The sequence below is a fragment of the Jaculus jaculus genome, chromosome 17 (assembly GCF_020740685.1).
Source record: "Jaculus jaculus isolate mJacJac1 chromosome 17, mJacJac1.mat.Y.cur, whole genome shotgun sequence".
Lineage (NCBI taxonomy): Eukaryota > Metazoa > Chordata > Mammalia > Rodentia > Dipodidae > Jaculus > Jaculus jaculus.
In genome coordinates, this window is record NC_059118.1 from 23,142,375 (window position 1) to 23,159,399 (window position 17,025).

The following is a 17,025-nucleotide window of genomic DNA, read 5'->3' on the forward strand; positions in this document are numbered from 1 at the left end:
AGCCTTGACACCAATCAAGTTACGAATGGAGAATGGAGATGTGATGTGTGTGTGTGTGTGTAAGCTTTATTCAGCTATAAAGAAAAATGTAAGTATGAAATTTGCAAGAAAAAGGATTGATCATGAAAATATAACTCTGAGGAAACCCAGGCTCAGAAAGACAATTACCCTGTACATGATGAAATCTTTTAAGGTTCTGTTGGTCCTAGACAACCAGAAGTCATAGACTTCAAAAGTACCATCTTCTGCACTATTCCTTTAAACTTAGATCCAAAGTGTTCTTGTCCCAATATCCAGAGTGTGCATTTTCTCTTATACCTCCTAATGTCATTCTTTTTAAAAAATTATTTATTTATTTATTTGAGAATGACAGACAGAGAGGGAAAGAGGCAGATAGAGATAGAGAGAGAATGGGCATGCCAGGGCCTCCAGCCACTGCAAACGAACTCCAGATGTGTGTATCCCCTTGTGCATCTGGCTAACGTGGGTCCTGGGGAGTCGAGCCTTGAACTGGGGTCCTTAGGCTTCACAGGCAAGTGCTTAACCACTAAGCCATCTTTCCGGCCTTCCTAATGTCATTCTTGCCTGGTTATTTCTATCATGAATTAAAAAAAAAAAAAAAAAACTTTTGCCACTCCTCAACAGATTTCATCTATTGTGCTAGTTCTGAAGAAACAAAAAATAAGGCAAATAGTTCAGTCTGTCTTGCTCAATGTAACATGGAAGACAATTCAGATTCTAAAACATAAAACATTTAACTTGGCTTTTTTGAAATCATTAAGTACAGGAAGTCTAGGCAAATTCATAGTTCAGAGAAATTTAAAATATTTTATTTAACTAGATGTTCTGGAAAAGTGAGATACAGACTATTACAAGTATATCACCTCCCCTTGACTGCAAGCAGAGCTTGGCAGGAGCAGTGCCGAAACTCCCTTGTACGAAATAATGTCTGCTCTTTGACATCGTTTAGCTAATGAACAGGATACGAAATGTCAGAAATGAAATATTAGAGGAAAATTGAATAGGCCAGAGGACATTTCAACATATTTTCTGCATTGCAGGCCTTTGTGAATGAAAACAGATGGCATGAATAAAACATTTCTGTTTTCACTACAGACTGTTGTATTTCAAGACTGTCCAATTGCCAGCATGAAGCCAGGCTGCAAATAAAATTCTCCTGACATTTACTCATGATTTTTAACTTCCAAGGCTCTTAAAATCACATGGCTGTCAAGCAAAATCACTTTCCAACAAAAGGAAAGATGCGGAGTGGAGACGACAGCTCTGTCACCCCTGTGCATGTGCCTGACACCATTAAAGCATTGTGACAGCCCATGGAGAGCAGTCAGCCATCCACCGTCTCATGGCTGGTTCATTTCTCAGCACAAGCACTGAAACTGCATTCTGTTTTAGCTCTACTGTTAATGATTCAAAATGGAATAAAAATAACTTTTAATTAAGTATCATTCTGTAAGAAAACTTCCACTTGTAAAAAAATTATCCTAACATTCCATGGTGAGGGGGAGGAAATAACACAAGGTGTTTCCTTGGAGCTGTTCCCTCCCTCTCTCTCTCCCTCCCTCCCTCCCTCCCTCTCTCTCTCTCTCTCTCTCTCTCTCTCTCTCTCTCTCTCTGTGTGTGTGTGTGTGTGTGTTTAGGTACCCATATGTGCATGTGTAATTGTATTTGTGTATGTGCATGTGCACAGGTGAGTATGTACATGTGTGGAAGCTACGGGTCAGTGCTGGTGTCTTTCTCGTTGGTCTCCTCTTCATTTCTTGACAGAGTCTTTCACTGAAACTGCAGCTCCCCAGTTCGGCTAGGCTGGATAGCTGGCAAGCCCCAGACAGCCTTGCCTCAGCTTCCCCAGTGCTGGGATCGCAGCACACACTGCTGTGCTGGGCTTTTACCCAGATGCTGCGGATCCAGACTGAGGTCCTCATGTCTAGGTGGCAAGCACTTTACTGACTGAGCTACCTTCACAACATTCCTATATTTTTCTTTCTTTTTTTTTTTTTTTTTTCTCCTTCTTCAAGGTAGAGTCTCACTCTAGCCTAGACTGGCTTTGAACTCATGGTGAACCTCCTACCTCAGACTCCAGAGTGCTGGGATTAAATTCAATCAGCACCATACCCACCTTTATGTATATTATTATATTATAACAGCCTTCGACATACATCGAATCAACCTTAGGAAGGGTTATATTTAAATTGTCAGTGCAACATGCTTCTTCATTACAAATATGGTTGGATTGAGGGCCAGGCGTGGTGGCACATGAGGCAGAGGTGAGAGGATCGCCATAAGTTCAAGGCCACCCTGAGACTACATAGTGAATTCCAGGTCAGCCTGGGCGAGAGTGAGACCCTACCCCGAAAAAAACAAAAAACAAACAAATACAAGAAAACCAAATATGGTTGGGTTGAAATAAATTTCAAATAGAGTTGAACATTTTTAAACACTTAAGTGACCAATCCATAAATGACTATATGAAAAATCTTTATAAATCTCTAGATTGCAATTTAACACATGATTTTAGCCAAAAGGTCGAAAAGCAATAGACTGCGATTTTACACTTCAACAGCAGTGAGTGAGCTAAGCATGCTCATATATATTTGTAGCCCAATGTTCAGGAGGCAGAAGCACAAGGCCAGTAGTTCAAGGCCATCTTGGGCTACAAGAGACCTCATTTCAAAAACGAAAACAAAATAATAAGCTGGTAATGGTGGCACAAGCCTTTAATCCCAGCACTCAGGAGGTAGAGGTAGGAGTATCACCGTGAGTTCGAGGCCACCCTGAGACTACACAGTGAATTCCAGTTCAGCCTGGGCTAGAGTGAGACCCTACCACAAAAAAACAAAATAAAACAACAACAACCCACCCCCCCAAAACAAAATAAAACCCAGAAAATCAAAAACATAGAAAATCTACCCAAATTATAAATGAAAGTAAAAGCTCAATTGATTTGTCAAGATAAAACTATTTGTCAGGCTGGAGAGATGGCTTAGCAGTTAAGACGCTTGCCTGTGAAACCCAAGAATGCAGGTTCTGTTCCCAAATAGCCACGTAAGCCAGGTGTGCATGGTAGCACATGCATCTAGAATTCGTTTGCAGTGGCTAAAGGTCCTGATGTGCCCATTCTTCCTCTATCTGCTTCTTCTCTTTCTTTGTGTCTCAAATAAATAATTAAAAATATTTTAAAAACTATTTGTCAATATAAAAATTGGGAAAAGATTTCATTATTGAAGTCCAAAGACTTATAATGCATCTTTAGAATATAAAAATGTGAAATCAGTGTGAAGATGAGCAAAGAAATTTGCAAAAGACAGACTGAAAATTAAAGAGATTTTTTTTGAGGTATTTACCACTCATTAAAATAAATGCAGAAGCCGGGCATGGTGGCGCACGCCTTTAATCCCAGCATTTGGGAGGCAGAGGTAGGAGGATCGCTGTGAGTTCAAGGTCACCCTTAGACTCCATGGTGAATTCCAGGTCAGCACGGATCAGAGTGAGACCCTACCTCAAAACAAAACAAAAATAAATAAATAAATGCAGAATAAAGCACTTATAAGATGCCCTTTAACCTATTAAGTAGCAGAAATCATACTTAACAGGAGCTTATTGTCCAGTATTCTACATGTAATTTGTAAGGAGCACAGTCAAGTGTACCAAATAGGTTACTATTGGTGAAGTTTTGAGGAAAAAGTTTCATATATTGCTAATGGAATAGCAAAGTAAAAGCACTCCAATAGTGTATGATATGGCATTTTTCATCATCATCACACTCCTTCAGTGCCTGGCCCATCGATCATTTGTTCTAGAAACATGGCTGCTCCTATAGGAAATGACAGGCACAAAGAGTTATTCATTGTACTGGCATTGGTTGTGTGCAAGAAATTAGACATCAAGCCAACAGAAGACTGCTGAAATACTCTGTACTATGCTCACAAAGTCTATGTCTTCTAAAAAGAATAGGGAAGCTCCACTAACACAAAAGAACTCTAGGATTATTATTCCATGCAAATAATACAATTATCTTTGCTGTCAGATAAAAAGGACGGTATTATATACTTAGTCATATTCTTCAAAAACCTAAGATTAGATTAACTTTCTCACACTATCTGTAAAAATACTCTATAATATTACTTATAACAAAACACTAGGAAACAATCTAAAAGTCCTAAAAGAATGGTAAATCAAATTATGATAATCCATGCTATTTTATTTTAGCAAATAAAATACCATACATGAATAGTTTGGAACAATGTGCATTTTCTTTAAGCAAAAATGTGACATTAAAACACACACACAATATGAATGCAATTTCTAATTTTGTGTATCTCAACATCAGTGATACACTCTTGGCGATAATGTAGCTTATGGTTTAGTCCAACATCTGTCACTGAGCAAAATAACACTACAAGAGAAGAGCTCAGAAAAGGATGGGGCACTCCAAGTCGACAGGTTATCATTTTCACAATACATTTGCAGAAAATGAGAATTGCAAGGGTTCTGACTTTAGGGATAAGAGAAAAAAGAAAGGTAGAGAGACACACACAGAGAGAGAGAGAGCACTTAAAGAAATATCAAGTACTTTGAATGTTGAATGTTCAGTGTTGTCCAAGGTGAATGGAACTTCCCTCAATCCTCTGAAAGTACAGTAATGACTTATTCATATATCCATTCATTCATTTGTTCATTTTCTGTTTTCTTTTCAGATGTTTTCACTGTGTGACCCAGACTGTTACTGAACTTGCAATTCTATCTCAGCCTCCCAAGGGCTTGTAGGCATAGACTATCATGCCACTTTCTTTCTTTTTTTTTAAATTTTTTATTTTTTATTTATTTGAGAGCGACAGACACAGAGAGAAAGACAGATAGAGGGAGAGGGAGAGAATAGGTGCGCCAGGGCTTCCAGCCTCTGCAAACGAACTCCAGATGCGTGCGCCCCCCTTGTGCATCTGGCTAACGTGGGACCTGGGGAACCGAGCATTGTCATGACCCCCAGTGATCACCATCTCCCTTACTTCTGTTTGGAGAGAGAAAAACACAACACAGAGCTAGTGACCTACTTCACCATGATTCATACGTAGGTGTGACTCAACACATGGCACTAGAAGACACAGCAGCCCAATCCTGATGCCCTTTCTGCCCCGAGGGCTAAGTATGTGTTTGAGCTTGCAAAAAGCTGATTATTGTAGCATTATAAATGATTTACAAGAAAGTTTGTGCTTGCTTGGGGTGGAGCAAACAAGAGAAAGGAAATGTACATACTCTTAAGTACTAGAGATGTGGTAAAATGGAAATAGTTTAATACTGAAGATGTGAAATCAAGATTTCAGCTCTAATGCAAAACACATTGTTTGAGGAAGCTGTTACTTAAAACACTGACTGGTCGGTTGGCTCTTGCATTTATGATTCACAGGCTGGTGCTGGGAGTGAGACATCAAGCTGGACGTTGAGAATACAGCAGGACACAAGACAGTTGAGGGAGATGATTTATTACGTACCAGTCACAGAGAGTGCTGGTCCTAGGGGAGTACATAAAAGACACTTCTCGTCTAATCTGAAGGGTTCCTTACTAACTGTAAAGTCTGACTGAGTCTGAGGCCTAAGCCGGAAGGAGTTAGGAATGCAAAGGGGGATGGCGGAGGACTTTGGGCAGGAGCAACACTATGTGCCAAGACCCACATCCAGTACCGCGTGCTGAATGAGACTTGAAAGGTTATGTAACTGGTAACCACGAAGGCTGCGGCTGAAGATCACTCATAAATGAGCGACAGCATCAAAATGTGGAGCGGGGGAGGACAGGGAGGAGGCTGTTGATGGCACCAACATGGCTGTATACACACTGTGTACGCAACTAATAATAATAACAAAAAGAAAAAGAAGACAAATGAAATGGGGTAATGTCAAAAGGGAAAGTAGGATTTTTATTAAGTAAAGTACTGATTTAAAAATATTTCCTGGATGCTCAGTGTGCGTCAGGTTCTATTCTAGGTGTTGAGAGCGCATCGCCTGAAGAAGCTTATGCGGTGGTGCGCAGGGAGAGACAGCTGGCAGAGAACGGTGCAAATGACATCATCCGCCGCGGCCCGAGAAGTGCCCTGGGTAAGGTGGGCTGGGACAGGTGCAGGTGGATGAGGACTGATTTAAATAGAATCGTCAGGGACTACTCAGTAAACAGGTGGTACAATAACAAACCCTGGCAAGAGATAAGGGGCAAGCCTTGCAGAGATTGAGAGAAAGCACATTCTAGACAGAGGTGAGGGCCGCACGAAGGTCCCGATTAGGACCGGGGCTGCTTTGCTCTAAAACAACAAGGAAATGGGGAGAGCGCAGGCAAAGGAGCAAGTGAGACCGGGGTGAAGAGGCAGATCTGTGCCATCTCAAAGCTGCTGTAAACATTCAGTAGAATGTTGTCTGTTTACTGCCTCCGGCCCTGGTGCACAGAAGATGAAGAGACAAGAGAAGGGGGTGCTGGGGAGTCTGGACCAGGCAGGACAGCACGAAAAGGAGTGTCCTACAGAAGGTGTAGAAGAATGACCAGCATTGGTATGAGACACCTCTTTAAACAAACTGTTAGGGCTGGAGAGATGGCTTAGCGGTTAAGTGCTTGCTGTGAAGCGTAAGGACCGCGGTTCGCGGCTTGATTTCCCAAGACTCATGTTAGCCAGGTTCACAAGGGGCTGCATGCATCTGGAGTTCGTTTGCGGTGGCTGGAGGCCCTGGCACGCCCACTCTCTCTGTCTCTTTCTCTCTCTCTCTCTGCCTGTCGCTCTCAAATAAATAAATAAAAGAACTGTTAGTTGTATTTGTTGTACACGGGATCAGGTTTCACGACGACATTTGCACTGGAGTATATCACATACTTTGGCCACATGCGTCCCTATCACCCTTTCCTGCTCTCCCGTCCTAGCCCATCAGCCCCCCTCCTCTTCCCAAGTATTCACCCCTCCACTTTCCTATCCTGAGTGTGCCTATATGTACAAAACCTAAGTACCACTCAAGAGGAATCATGAGAGTTCTCTCTGCATTCTGTCTCCCCTCTGCCATTCCAGACTGGCCTTGAACTTGCAATGCAGCCCTGCTCCCGGTCCTCCTACCTCGGCCTTCCAAGTGGTGGGATTACAGGAGTGTATCGTCACGCTTGGTTTATGTAGTGCTAGGGACTGAACCCAGGGATTCCTGCAAGGTACGTAAGCACTCTGCCTGCTCCACATGTTCTCTAGCCACTCATCTACCGAGGGCCCCCTTGCCTGATTCCCTGACTCGGTGCTGTGTATCGCGCCGCAGTGACCGTGGACGTACAAGCATCTGTGCAGCACGGGGAACCGCGGCGTGGGGGCTGCTTGGGAGCACCAGCTACGCTCCTCTCTCGGCACCGTCAAGCACAGCCTTTGCTATGGGGGCAAGTAGACGTGGAAGTCAGCGCATGCACAGACCCAGGTGGAGCTGGTTCACCTGCAGGCAGAGCTGGATTCATTCCTCACAGAGCCGGGATGAAACAGGAGCAGAGAGGAGGCAAGCCTGACTCCCAGACCGAAGGTGGAAAGATAAAGGATGAAGGCAGATATAGCAAGCCTCTTTTGCATAAATGAACACAAAGACTAGGCCAATCTTTGAAGAGAAGAGAGGCATGGTGTCTAAAATAAACTCTGCAGGTGGACGCGGAGGCTGGCCTCCCATGAGAAGATAAATAAGGCAGTGGTATGCAAATGTGAGTGAGGCAAGTTCGAGACCACGAGGAGCAACACCACACTCTTCTCCCTCCCTTCTCTGACTTGCGTTTATTTGGAAGATTGAGAAAATCAATAGCCTCCTCAGACAGGATTCTGCAGGTTCCTACTCTGGCCCTGGACAAAAAAAAAAAAAAAAAAAAAATCAAAGGCCCTGGGAGAAGACATTCTTTGGCTCACAGCAACATTGTACATGGGAATCAGGAGCTGTTCAACAATTTTAAATGACTCAGCATGCAAATATGAAGTTCTGCAATAAATGCTTTATGATCCCTCGGGGTTTTGTCTTTGATCATTGGATTGTCAGAAAAGATATCCTTTTGGGCTAAAATCAGTTTGAGTTTCTCTCCTAGACAAAGCCACTTCTAGAGCTTTCCTCTTTGGGTGCTCTGAGGCCCTCCCTCGGCTCAGCAGTCAGCCCCCCAGCTGCTCTCCCCGTCCTGTTCCCTTCAGCTGACTGGAAACTCTGACAGTTCTGCAGCTTTGGAAACAAAATGGAATTCTTTTAAATTTGTATCCTGGCACACTTCAGAATTTGGAGTAACTCCACGGGAAGGTTTTTGCATGAAGTAAAAGATTAAGAGCTGACAAGGTTATATTTCAGGAAAGCTCTCGTAGATCCAAGATAAGGCGTGGTATAAATGAAAACAAAAGCAGCCCGACTTAGAGAAGTCCTTTGGCTCTCCTCTGCTCTGGAGACCCGCTGCTCTTCTCTTCTCTTCTCTGGGACGGAAGCAGGTTTGTTCCTTTTTCCTTTTTTCATTCTGACTGGGATTCATTTTTTGTTTAAAATCCATTTTTTTGGAAAAGCCAAAGATCATGTGTCTTTACCTATGGGGGGATTTGATGCATATATGTCTACATACTTACATGCACGTTAATCTCCCAAAAAAAATCAGAAGAGAATTTTAATATCAATGCTTGTCTATAAAACTTTGTTGAAGAGAAAATAGGCTTTCCCTTATTTTATTATCTTTTTGCTTAAAAACATTACTTGTTCTCAAAATAATTACGGAAACACTTAAATGACTTTCTTGCTAGCTGACAGAGGATTATTGCTCAAATAATTTCATTCATATTCTTTTTTTTTTTTTTTTTTGAGGTAGGGTCTCACTCTAGCCCAGAATGGCTTCAAACTCACAGCAATCCTCCTACCTCTGCCTCCTGAGTGCTGAGATTAAAGGTGTACACACTACCACACCCAGCTATAAATAGTGTGCCTTAGCAACTCTTTTTTAAAACTTTATTCATTTATTTACTTCAGAGAGAGAAAGAGGAAGGGGAGGGGGAGAGAGAGAGAGAGAAAGAATGGGCACACCAGGGCTTCTAGCCACTGCATAGGAACTCTAGACGCATGCACCACGTTGTGCATCTGGCTTACGTGGATACTGGGGACTCAAACCCAGGTCCTTAGGCTTTACAGGCAAACAACCACTGAGCCATCACTCCCAGTCTCCATTTCTATTCTTACTCACATTGAACAATGAATCCCCCCTTAATATATCATCTGGGCACATTCTTTTTTGTTGTTGTGGTTGTTTGTTTTGTTTTGTTTTTCAAGGTAGGGTCTCATTCTAGCTCAGGCTGACCTGACTATGTAGTCTCAGAGTGGCCTTGAACTCATGGCGATCCTCCTACCTCTGCTTCCCCAGTGCTGGGATTAAAGATGTGCAACCACCACGGCCAGCTTGGCCACATTATTCTTTATTATTAGGTTGTGGTGACTGAGAGGATGAACAGAGTTCATATTGTGTTAATAACTGATGTATAAAAAGAAGACTGCAGTCATCTTACACATTAGAACTTTTCAAATAACTTCAGGATAAAAATAGTCATTGTAAATCACTCAAACTTGGGTTTTGCATAATAAAATAATTTTACATGGTATTTCTTCTATGGAAGGTCACCTTCATCCTGCTTTACTCCTTCAAAACAGGGTAAGTTTAAAACTTTTCTTTTGAAACTAAACTATTAGTTAGCACACTGTTTAAAATATTGTCTCTAAAAACATTACAAGTCATTATAATTTTAAAACCTGGGAATTCTGTGCAAGCTTATCTTAGTACAATGGGGTGCTACTGGCCAATATATGTTCTTTCCAGAATACCAGCTTTATACCTGCTGGCAAAGTCTTCAGTGGCTGAGCAGCCAGCTGGCTCATCAGGCTTTAATTACAACCATGTCAAATAGCTCATACTTCAAAGAACTTAAAGCCTAGCGGAGTAAGATTAGAGATACATCTTTATTTTATTTTATTTTATTTATTTTACGGGGGGGGGAGGGAGAGAGAGAGAGAGAGAGAGAGAGGACACACCAGGGCCTCCAGCCACCGCAAACCAAGTCCAGATGCATACACCACCTTGTGCATCTGGCTTACATGGGTGTTAGGGATTTGAACCTGGGTCCTTTGGCTTTGCAGGCAAATGCCTTAACTGCTAAGCCATCTCTCCGGCCCAAGAGATACATCTTTTTCATAGGATGGGGTCAGTTCTCTAGGATGCCTGTATAGGGTCAGAAGGCCACATCCAAGCTACCTGAGTAGGAGCTGACTCTTAAAGGACAGGCAGGGAATAGTGTTGGCTAGAGGAACAGCTGTGCAACGACAGAGCGGTGTGGTGTGGCAAGGCGTGTGCCAGGCAGCAGCGGGAACTCAGCAAGACACTGCGTTCTGTGGAGAACCCAGGGACGGGGCTGCAGGTGGACCATCTTCTGCAGGGAGCCTTGGCTATCATGCTAAGGAGGTTGGGTTGTCATTCAGGGAAATTGGTCTTCCAGGTAAGGAGCCTTATAAGCAAGGAGGTGGCAGGTCGGTAATTTAGGGACAGAACTCTCACTCTAGCGACAATTTAAAAAAAATGTCTTTGACCAGGAGGTGGTAAAAAGGTTAAGATGACAGGATTCCAGCAAAGAAGACATTGCAGAAAGCCAGGGAAGAAACAGGAGCGTCACACTGTGCGGAGGACACAGGAGTGCTGGCTGGAAGGGCTGGCAGGTTCAAGACTTAATTGGAAAGTAAGATCAGAACTTATAGTCTGGACACAGTGGCTCATTCATGCCTGTAGTCCCAGCACTTGGAAACTTGGGGCAGTGGGATTGTTTGAGGCCAGCCTAGGGGCTACACAATGAGACCCAAAAAACAAATACAGTGTGAATTCCAGGTCAGTCTGGGCTAGAGTGAGACCCAACCTCAAAAAAGAAAAAAAAAAAAAAAAACCAAAAAACAAAAAGACAACAGCGTAAACTGGGTATGGTAGCCAAAGCCTTTAATCCCAGCACTTGGAAGGCTCTAGAGGTAGAAGTAACAACATGAGTTCAAGGCCACCCTTAGACCACATAGTGAATTCCGGGTTGGCCTGAGCTAGAGTGAGACCCTACCTCAAAAAACAAAAACAGAAAAGGACAAATGACACACAGTAAGCAAGTACTGACAGATTTTGGAGGCAAGATGACTAAATAAGGCTTTGTTTTACAAAAGCTGACTAGTGAAATTCAGGGCAACTATTGAGATAATTTACTTAATTTAAATTTATAAGTAACATAAATGTAAAAATTGAAACAAATATATTTTTAAAGTAAAAAAAAACTTATTTAATTTTGAGGGGATCAGAGTTGGTAACTTTTATTAAGAGATAGAAGTAAAAAATAATGCAGGAAAGGGAAAGTAGGCTTTGTAAAGACAAGCTCTAGGGAGAGAAACAGGCGTATGGAGGATCACCTACTTATTTTAATTTTTACATTTATTGTGGATATGCTTCACAAAACTAAGTTATATATGTAAAAATTAGAACACTCTTTGCTCACTTTATTTGAAACCCGATGAAATTTTCATGTCTCAAGAAACTGTATTTCCATAAAAGTCATCAATTTTAATTAGGGTTTAGTAAGTAAGAAAATCCCCCTGGGGTAATGTCTATCGGCTGTGTGCAAATTCTAGATCTGGCACTCAGACTTGTAAGAACAAAGGATGGGTGACCAATCCAGGGACATTCTTCACTGTGGCCCTCATTAAAGCTTTTCAGAGTATGAGATTCAGGCTCACATATGTGACAGCCATAATAAATTCTCTGGGGGAAGAGCAAAACAGTGCTTGGGTGAAAGGTTTTTTCCTTTAAAGCAACGCAAAAATGAATGAGTATCCTGTATTCTTTCTGCCGTCTAGACTGGAGCCATGGCCCTGGAGCAGAACCAGTCAGCAGAACCAGATTACTACTATGAGGAAAACGAAATGAATGACACCCATGACTACAGTCAGTACGAAGTGATCTGCATAAAAGAAGAGGTCCGGCAATTTGCAAAAGTTTTCCTCCCTACCTTCTTCACAATAGCTTTTATCATTGGACTTGCAGGTAATTCTGTAGTTGTGGCAATTTATGCCTATTACAAGAAGCAGAGAACCAAAACAGATGTGTACATCCTGAATTTGGCTGTGGCAGATCTGCTCCTGCTATTCACTCTGCCTTTCTGGGCAGTCAATGCAGTTCATGGGTGGATTTTAGGCAAAGTGATGTGCAAAGTAACTTCGGCCGTGTACACAGTGAACTTTGTCTCTGGCATGCAGTTTCTGGCTTGTATCAGCATAGACAGGTATTGGGCGGTAACCAAGGCCCCCAGCCAGTCAGGAGCAGGGAGACCTTGCTGGGTCATCTGTTGCTGTGTCTGGATGGCTGCCATCTTGCTGAGTATACCCCAGCTCATGTTTTACACGGTGAATCACACCACCAGGTGCACTCCCATCTTTCCCCACTACCTAGGAACATCACTGAAAGCATCCATCCAGATGCTGGAGATCTGCATCGGATTTGTGGTCCCCTTCCTCGTCATGGGGGTGTGCTATTTCATCACGGCCAGGACACTCATCAAGACGCCGAACATTAAAAAGTCTCGGCCCCTCAAAGTTCTGCTCACAGTGGTTGTAGTTTTCATTGTCACTCAGCTGCCTTATAACATTGTCAAGTTCTGCCAAGCCATAGACACCATCTACTCCCTGATCACCAGCTGTGCCATGAGCAAGCGCATTGATGTTGCCATCCAAGTCACAGAGAGCATCGCGCTCTTCCACAGCTGCCTCAACCCGGTCCTCTATGTCTTCGTGGGGGCCTCATTTAAAAACTATGTCATGAAAGTGGCCAAGAAGTATGGCTCCTGGAGGAGACAGAGACGGAATGTGGAGGAAATTCCTTTTGATTCTGAGGGTCCCACTGAGCCGACCAGTTCTTTTACAATTTAAATGAAAAACTGTCTGCCTTTCGCTTGGATACACATGGGTGATCTTTCTCCCTCAGACAAAATATTTGCATGATTCTGAGATGCGAATGTCGAAAATCACTGTTACTACAGCTTTATAACAAAGAAGGGGGTGGAGAAGAAATAAGCTACCAAGAGGAAACAATAAACAGATAAAACACGAACATTAGAATTAATGATCCATACCAACAGTAGGGACAGACAGGAATGAAAGTGCTGTGCTATGAAAAGAGAGAGCTTTGTGATGATGGGGTAGTTTTGTATATTGAATACAGTAGTGGTTACCCCAATCTACATGTGACATAATGATGTTGATCTCTGTATGCTGTGTGAAGTTCAACTTCTTGGTTTTGATATTATACTGTAATGATGTAAGATAAATCAAAAGATTTAGCCATGGGTTAATAGGTACCTGGGACCATCCTGTACTATCTTTGTAATTTCCTATGAATTTGTAATAAAAAATAAAATAAAAAATACCCATCTATCTAAAACTGCAAAGAGGCCTATGCTAAGTCACTTGTAATTATTTTAATAGCCTAACTTTTAACATAAAAACAATTTCCCTGCATATTTTTAATCCTTGAATAGCTGTGCAGTGAAACTTAACATGAATCTTCAATTTGTTAATTTGGAAGAACTTTATGAGGTCTTAGAAAAAAAAAATTACCACCCCCAGCCTTCCATCAAGGTAAACACCCATGAGCTCTTTTGAGCGTTTCACACACTCTGGTAATGTCGCAGTCAGGTTCGCATTGGTGATAGAAATCACCCAACCAAAAACAGCTTGTGGGAGAAAAAAAGAGGTTCATTTTGGCTTATAGGCTCCAGGGGAAGCTCCATGATGGCAGGGGAAATGATGGCATGAGCAGAGGGTGGACATCACCCCCTGGCCAACATAAGGTGGATAATAGGAACAGGAGAGTGTGCCAAACACTGGCAAGGGGAAATTGGCTATAACGCCCATAAGCCCAACCCCAATAATACACTCCCTCCAGGAAGTGTTAATTCCCAAATCTCCATCAGCTAGGAACCTAGCATTCAGAACAACTAAGTTTATGGGGACACATGAATCAAACCACCACAGTTAAGCTCCTAAGTGTGTAATTTGCTCCCGAGACATCAAATTTCTTTAATAATAGCTAAAGAAAATTATCCTAGTAAATACTGTGCTTATCATATATATTCTGAAAACAATCTTCAGATCATCATAGTTATTTAGATTCCAATTTTATAACTTCCTAAAAAACCCATCTACTTATCTGAGCCTACTGCTGAGACTGGATGAACAACCATATCACCCTATGTACAAAAGGTGCTTTTCATTTAAACATGTGCCTTGAGCAACAAACATATGTACCACAATTTGTTATTATTACTGATGCTGATGTTGAACCCAGAGCCTGGTACATGCTCAGCCTGTGTTCTACCACTGATCAGAAACCACAGTAAATTATTGTTAGCAACATGTGCAGCTATCGAATGACTTTTCCTCTTACCTACTATTTCTAACTTTGAAAATGCTTGCAGTGGCAGAGCTTAAAGAGTTACAATCATGAAGCTAACAACTACAGATCATACCATCATTCTAGCACACAGGGTCAACCTGTTGAGTATAAAAACCCATGTTGAACACTCACCACTGCTCCACCATTTCTTGCCATGAACAATATAACTATCTCCATCTCGCAGGATTGTACACTCAATGTTTGTGGCATCACTTGACGCAACGTCGGGCTCTATAAAGGAACAAAGCCCGAGTTTACAGGCAGGCAGATAGAGGCTTAGGTAAGGGGGTAAAAGTTCTTTGAGGACAGATGCATCCTAGCCTAGTCCTTTTATCTTCCTTTCCCCCTAACCTACACGCTCCAGGCATCTGATTAGGGGAGTTGGAAGAATGAAGGGTGAAGTAGGCGGAGTGCAGGGATGAGCATCCATAACTGTGCTGCTCTTGGCTCCCACACGGAAGCACGTTCTGCCACTAAAAGTACATACGATGTTGGTTTTTACTTTCCGCAGTGGAAATTTGTACTACATGTTGGCAAGCCAACTTCCCTACCATAAGTCCACTATCATCAGTAATTGCTCCCTGTGTTTGCGAGTTCCTTTGGGAATGCTTCCAGCAGCTTACATACCTTCACTATCAGAGCCTGCTCGACACTTCCGCTCTCCAGGAAGTGTTCCACTGGGTTCCCTGGAATAACTGCTTTACTGTGTGGCACTTAGCAACCAGCTCTCATGTTAATCTGCCCTTGTTCACATGCTGCTTTCAAATGAGTCCTTAGGGTTCTAAAACTCGAACTCCTCTGAGGAAGGCGCTGAGCACTTGTTCTGGTTCCTCCAACTGACACTTGTAAACAATGTGTCCTTCTGTCGGCGTTCAATAACTGCCCTTACTGAGTTAAGTAGGAAGAACGCTTGTTAGTATAAACTGGTATGGAAAATCATAAAATATGCTCATTATTGAAAACGCTTTAAATTATAGACAATTGTTTTTGTCTTTTAAAGAATTCTGGGGCTGGAGAGATTGCTCAATGGTTAAAGGCGCTTGCTTGCAAATCCTGATGGCCTGGGTTTGATTCCCCAGTACCCACATGAAACCAGATGTACATAGTGGCACCTGCATCTGGAGTTCATTTGCAGCAGCAGGAGGCTCTGGTGTGCCCATATTCACTCTCTTAATTTTCTGTCTCTTTTTCTGTCTCTTTCTCTCAAAGAAATGAGAATTTTTAAATTTATTTTCAAGGAGGGTGAGAAAGGGAGGGAGGATGTGTCAGGGCCTCTAGTCACTGCAAATAAATGCCAGATGCATGCACCATTTTTGTGCATCTGGCTTTACATGGGTACTAGGGAATTGAACATGGCTCCTTAGGCTTTGCAGGCAAGCAACTTAACCACTAAGCCATCTCTCCAGCCCAATAAAAATGTTTTTAAAAATAATTCTTAGCTGGGCATGGTGGCGCACGCCTTTAATCCCAGCACTATGGGAGGCAGAGGTAGGAGGATCGCCGTGAGTTCGAGGCCACCCTGAGACTCCATAGTGAATTCCAGGTGAGCCTGGGCTAGAGTGAAACCTTACCTTGAAAAACCAAAATAATAATAATAATAATAATAATAATAATTCTTAATTACTATTTTCTTATATTCAAGGTGTACCAAGACCACTTTTATTAATATGTTTTGTTTTCTCACATGATTATGATTTGAGCCATATTCCCAGTATTGGTGAAAGTTCTATTATTTTTCTAGGGCTATGGAATAGTTGAATATTTTGTATTCATATAACTTTATCAGAAGGATGAACATTTCAGATCAACATAGGGCAAATTTAAAGACAAGTACAAGTTAAAAGACTATGAGACTATGTTTCCTCTGCTGGTCATGTGAAAGCTACTGGAAAAGAGTCATCTAATATACTCCCACAGGGGAGCAGTATTATATCCCCCATACTTTAAAATACTAACACACAAAGCCAGGCTCAAAACAAACACATTCCTGGCCATGAGCAAAGTTGGCTCAACATCCACATCCCACAGGGCTTCCACTCATCCAAAACAGCCACAGGCTGGCTGGCTAATTGCATAAGAGAAGACCTTGGTTTGCTTTACCTGTCATACAGAAGGCCGAGGTTATATCCCCTCGAAGCAGAGGCTCCAGCCACTGCTGCTTCTGTTCCTCACTTCCATATAGGTGCAGCACCTCCATGTTTCCTGTGTCTGCACATAAGAGGAAAACGCATTTGTTTTACACCTAAAATTCTGCCAATGTGTGAGATCCACAATGTTATGAAGGTAACATAGACATGTATCTTTTTGTTTTAGTTTTTAAAAATATTTTTTATTTATTTGAGAGAGGGAAAGAGCAGGAGAGAGAGAAACAGACAGAAAGAGAGAATGGGTATGCCAGGGCCTCCAGCCCCTGCAAACGAACTCCAGACGCATGTGCCACCTTGTGCATCTGGCTTACATGGGTTCTGGGGAATCGAACTGAGGTCCTTTGGCTTTGCAGGTAAGCGCCTTAACTGCTAAGTCATCTCTCCAGCCCT

The 17,025-nt window shown here is 42.3% G+C and overlaps 2 protein-coding genes across 3 annotated transcripts in view; one reads left to right on the plus strand and one right to left on the minus strand.

Moving 5' to 3' along the window:
• Window positions 1–17,025, minus strand: part of Acad11 (acyl-CoA dehydrogenase family member 11) — a 76,617-nt gene that overhangs the window by 18,269 nt on the left and 41,323 nt on the right. The window contains exons 12-13 of the mRNA XM_004664330.2: window positions 16,589–16,696; window positions 14,621–14,719 (exon numbers count right to left, since the gene is read on the minus strand). Of these exons, the coding sequence (XP_004664387.2) occupies window positions 14,621–14,719; window positions 16,589–16,696 (207 nt within the window). The remainder of the gene's footprint in view (window positions 1–14,620; window positions 14,720–16,588; window positions 16,697–17,025) is intronic.
• Ackr4 (atypical chemokine receptor 4) lies at window positions 8,049–13,450 on the plus strand. Of its 2 annotated transcripts, XM_045136347.1 has the most exons (3): window positions 8,049–8,474; window positions 9,639–9,673; window positions 11,896–13,450. In XM_045136347.1, exons 1-3 carry the CDS (start codon window positions 8,378–8,380, stop codon window positions 12,961–12,963), a joined length of 1,200 nt encoding a protein of 399 aa, XP_044992282.1. In that variant the 5' UTR covers window positions 8,049–8,377; the 3' UTR covers window positions 12,964–13,450. The 2 variants fall into 2 exon arrangements, with proteins under 2 accessions (XP_044992282.1, XP_004664386.2); XM_004664329.2 differs by lacking the exon at window positions 9,639–9,673 and having other exon boundaries at window positions 8,445–8,474.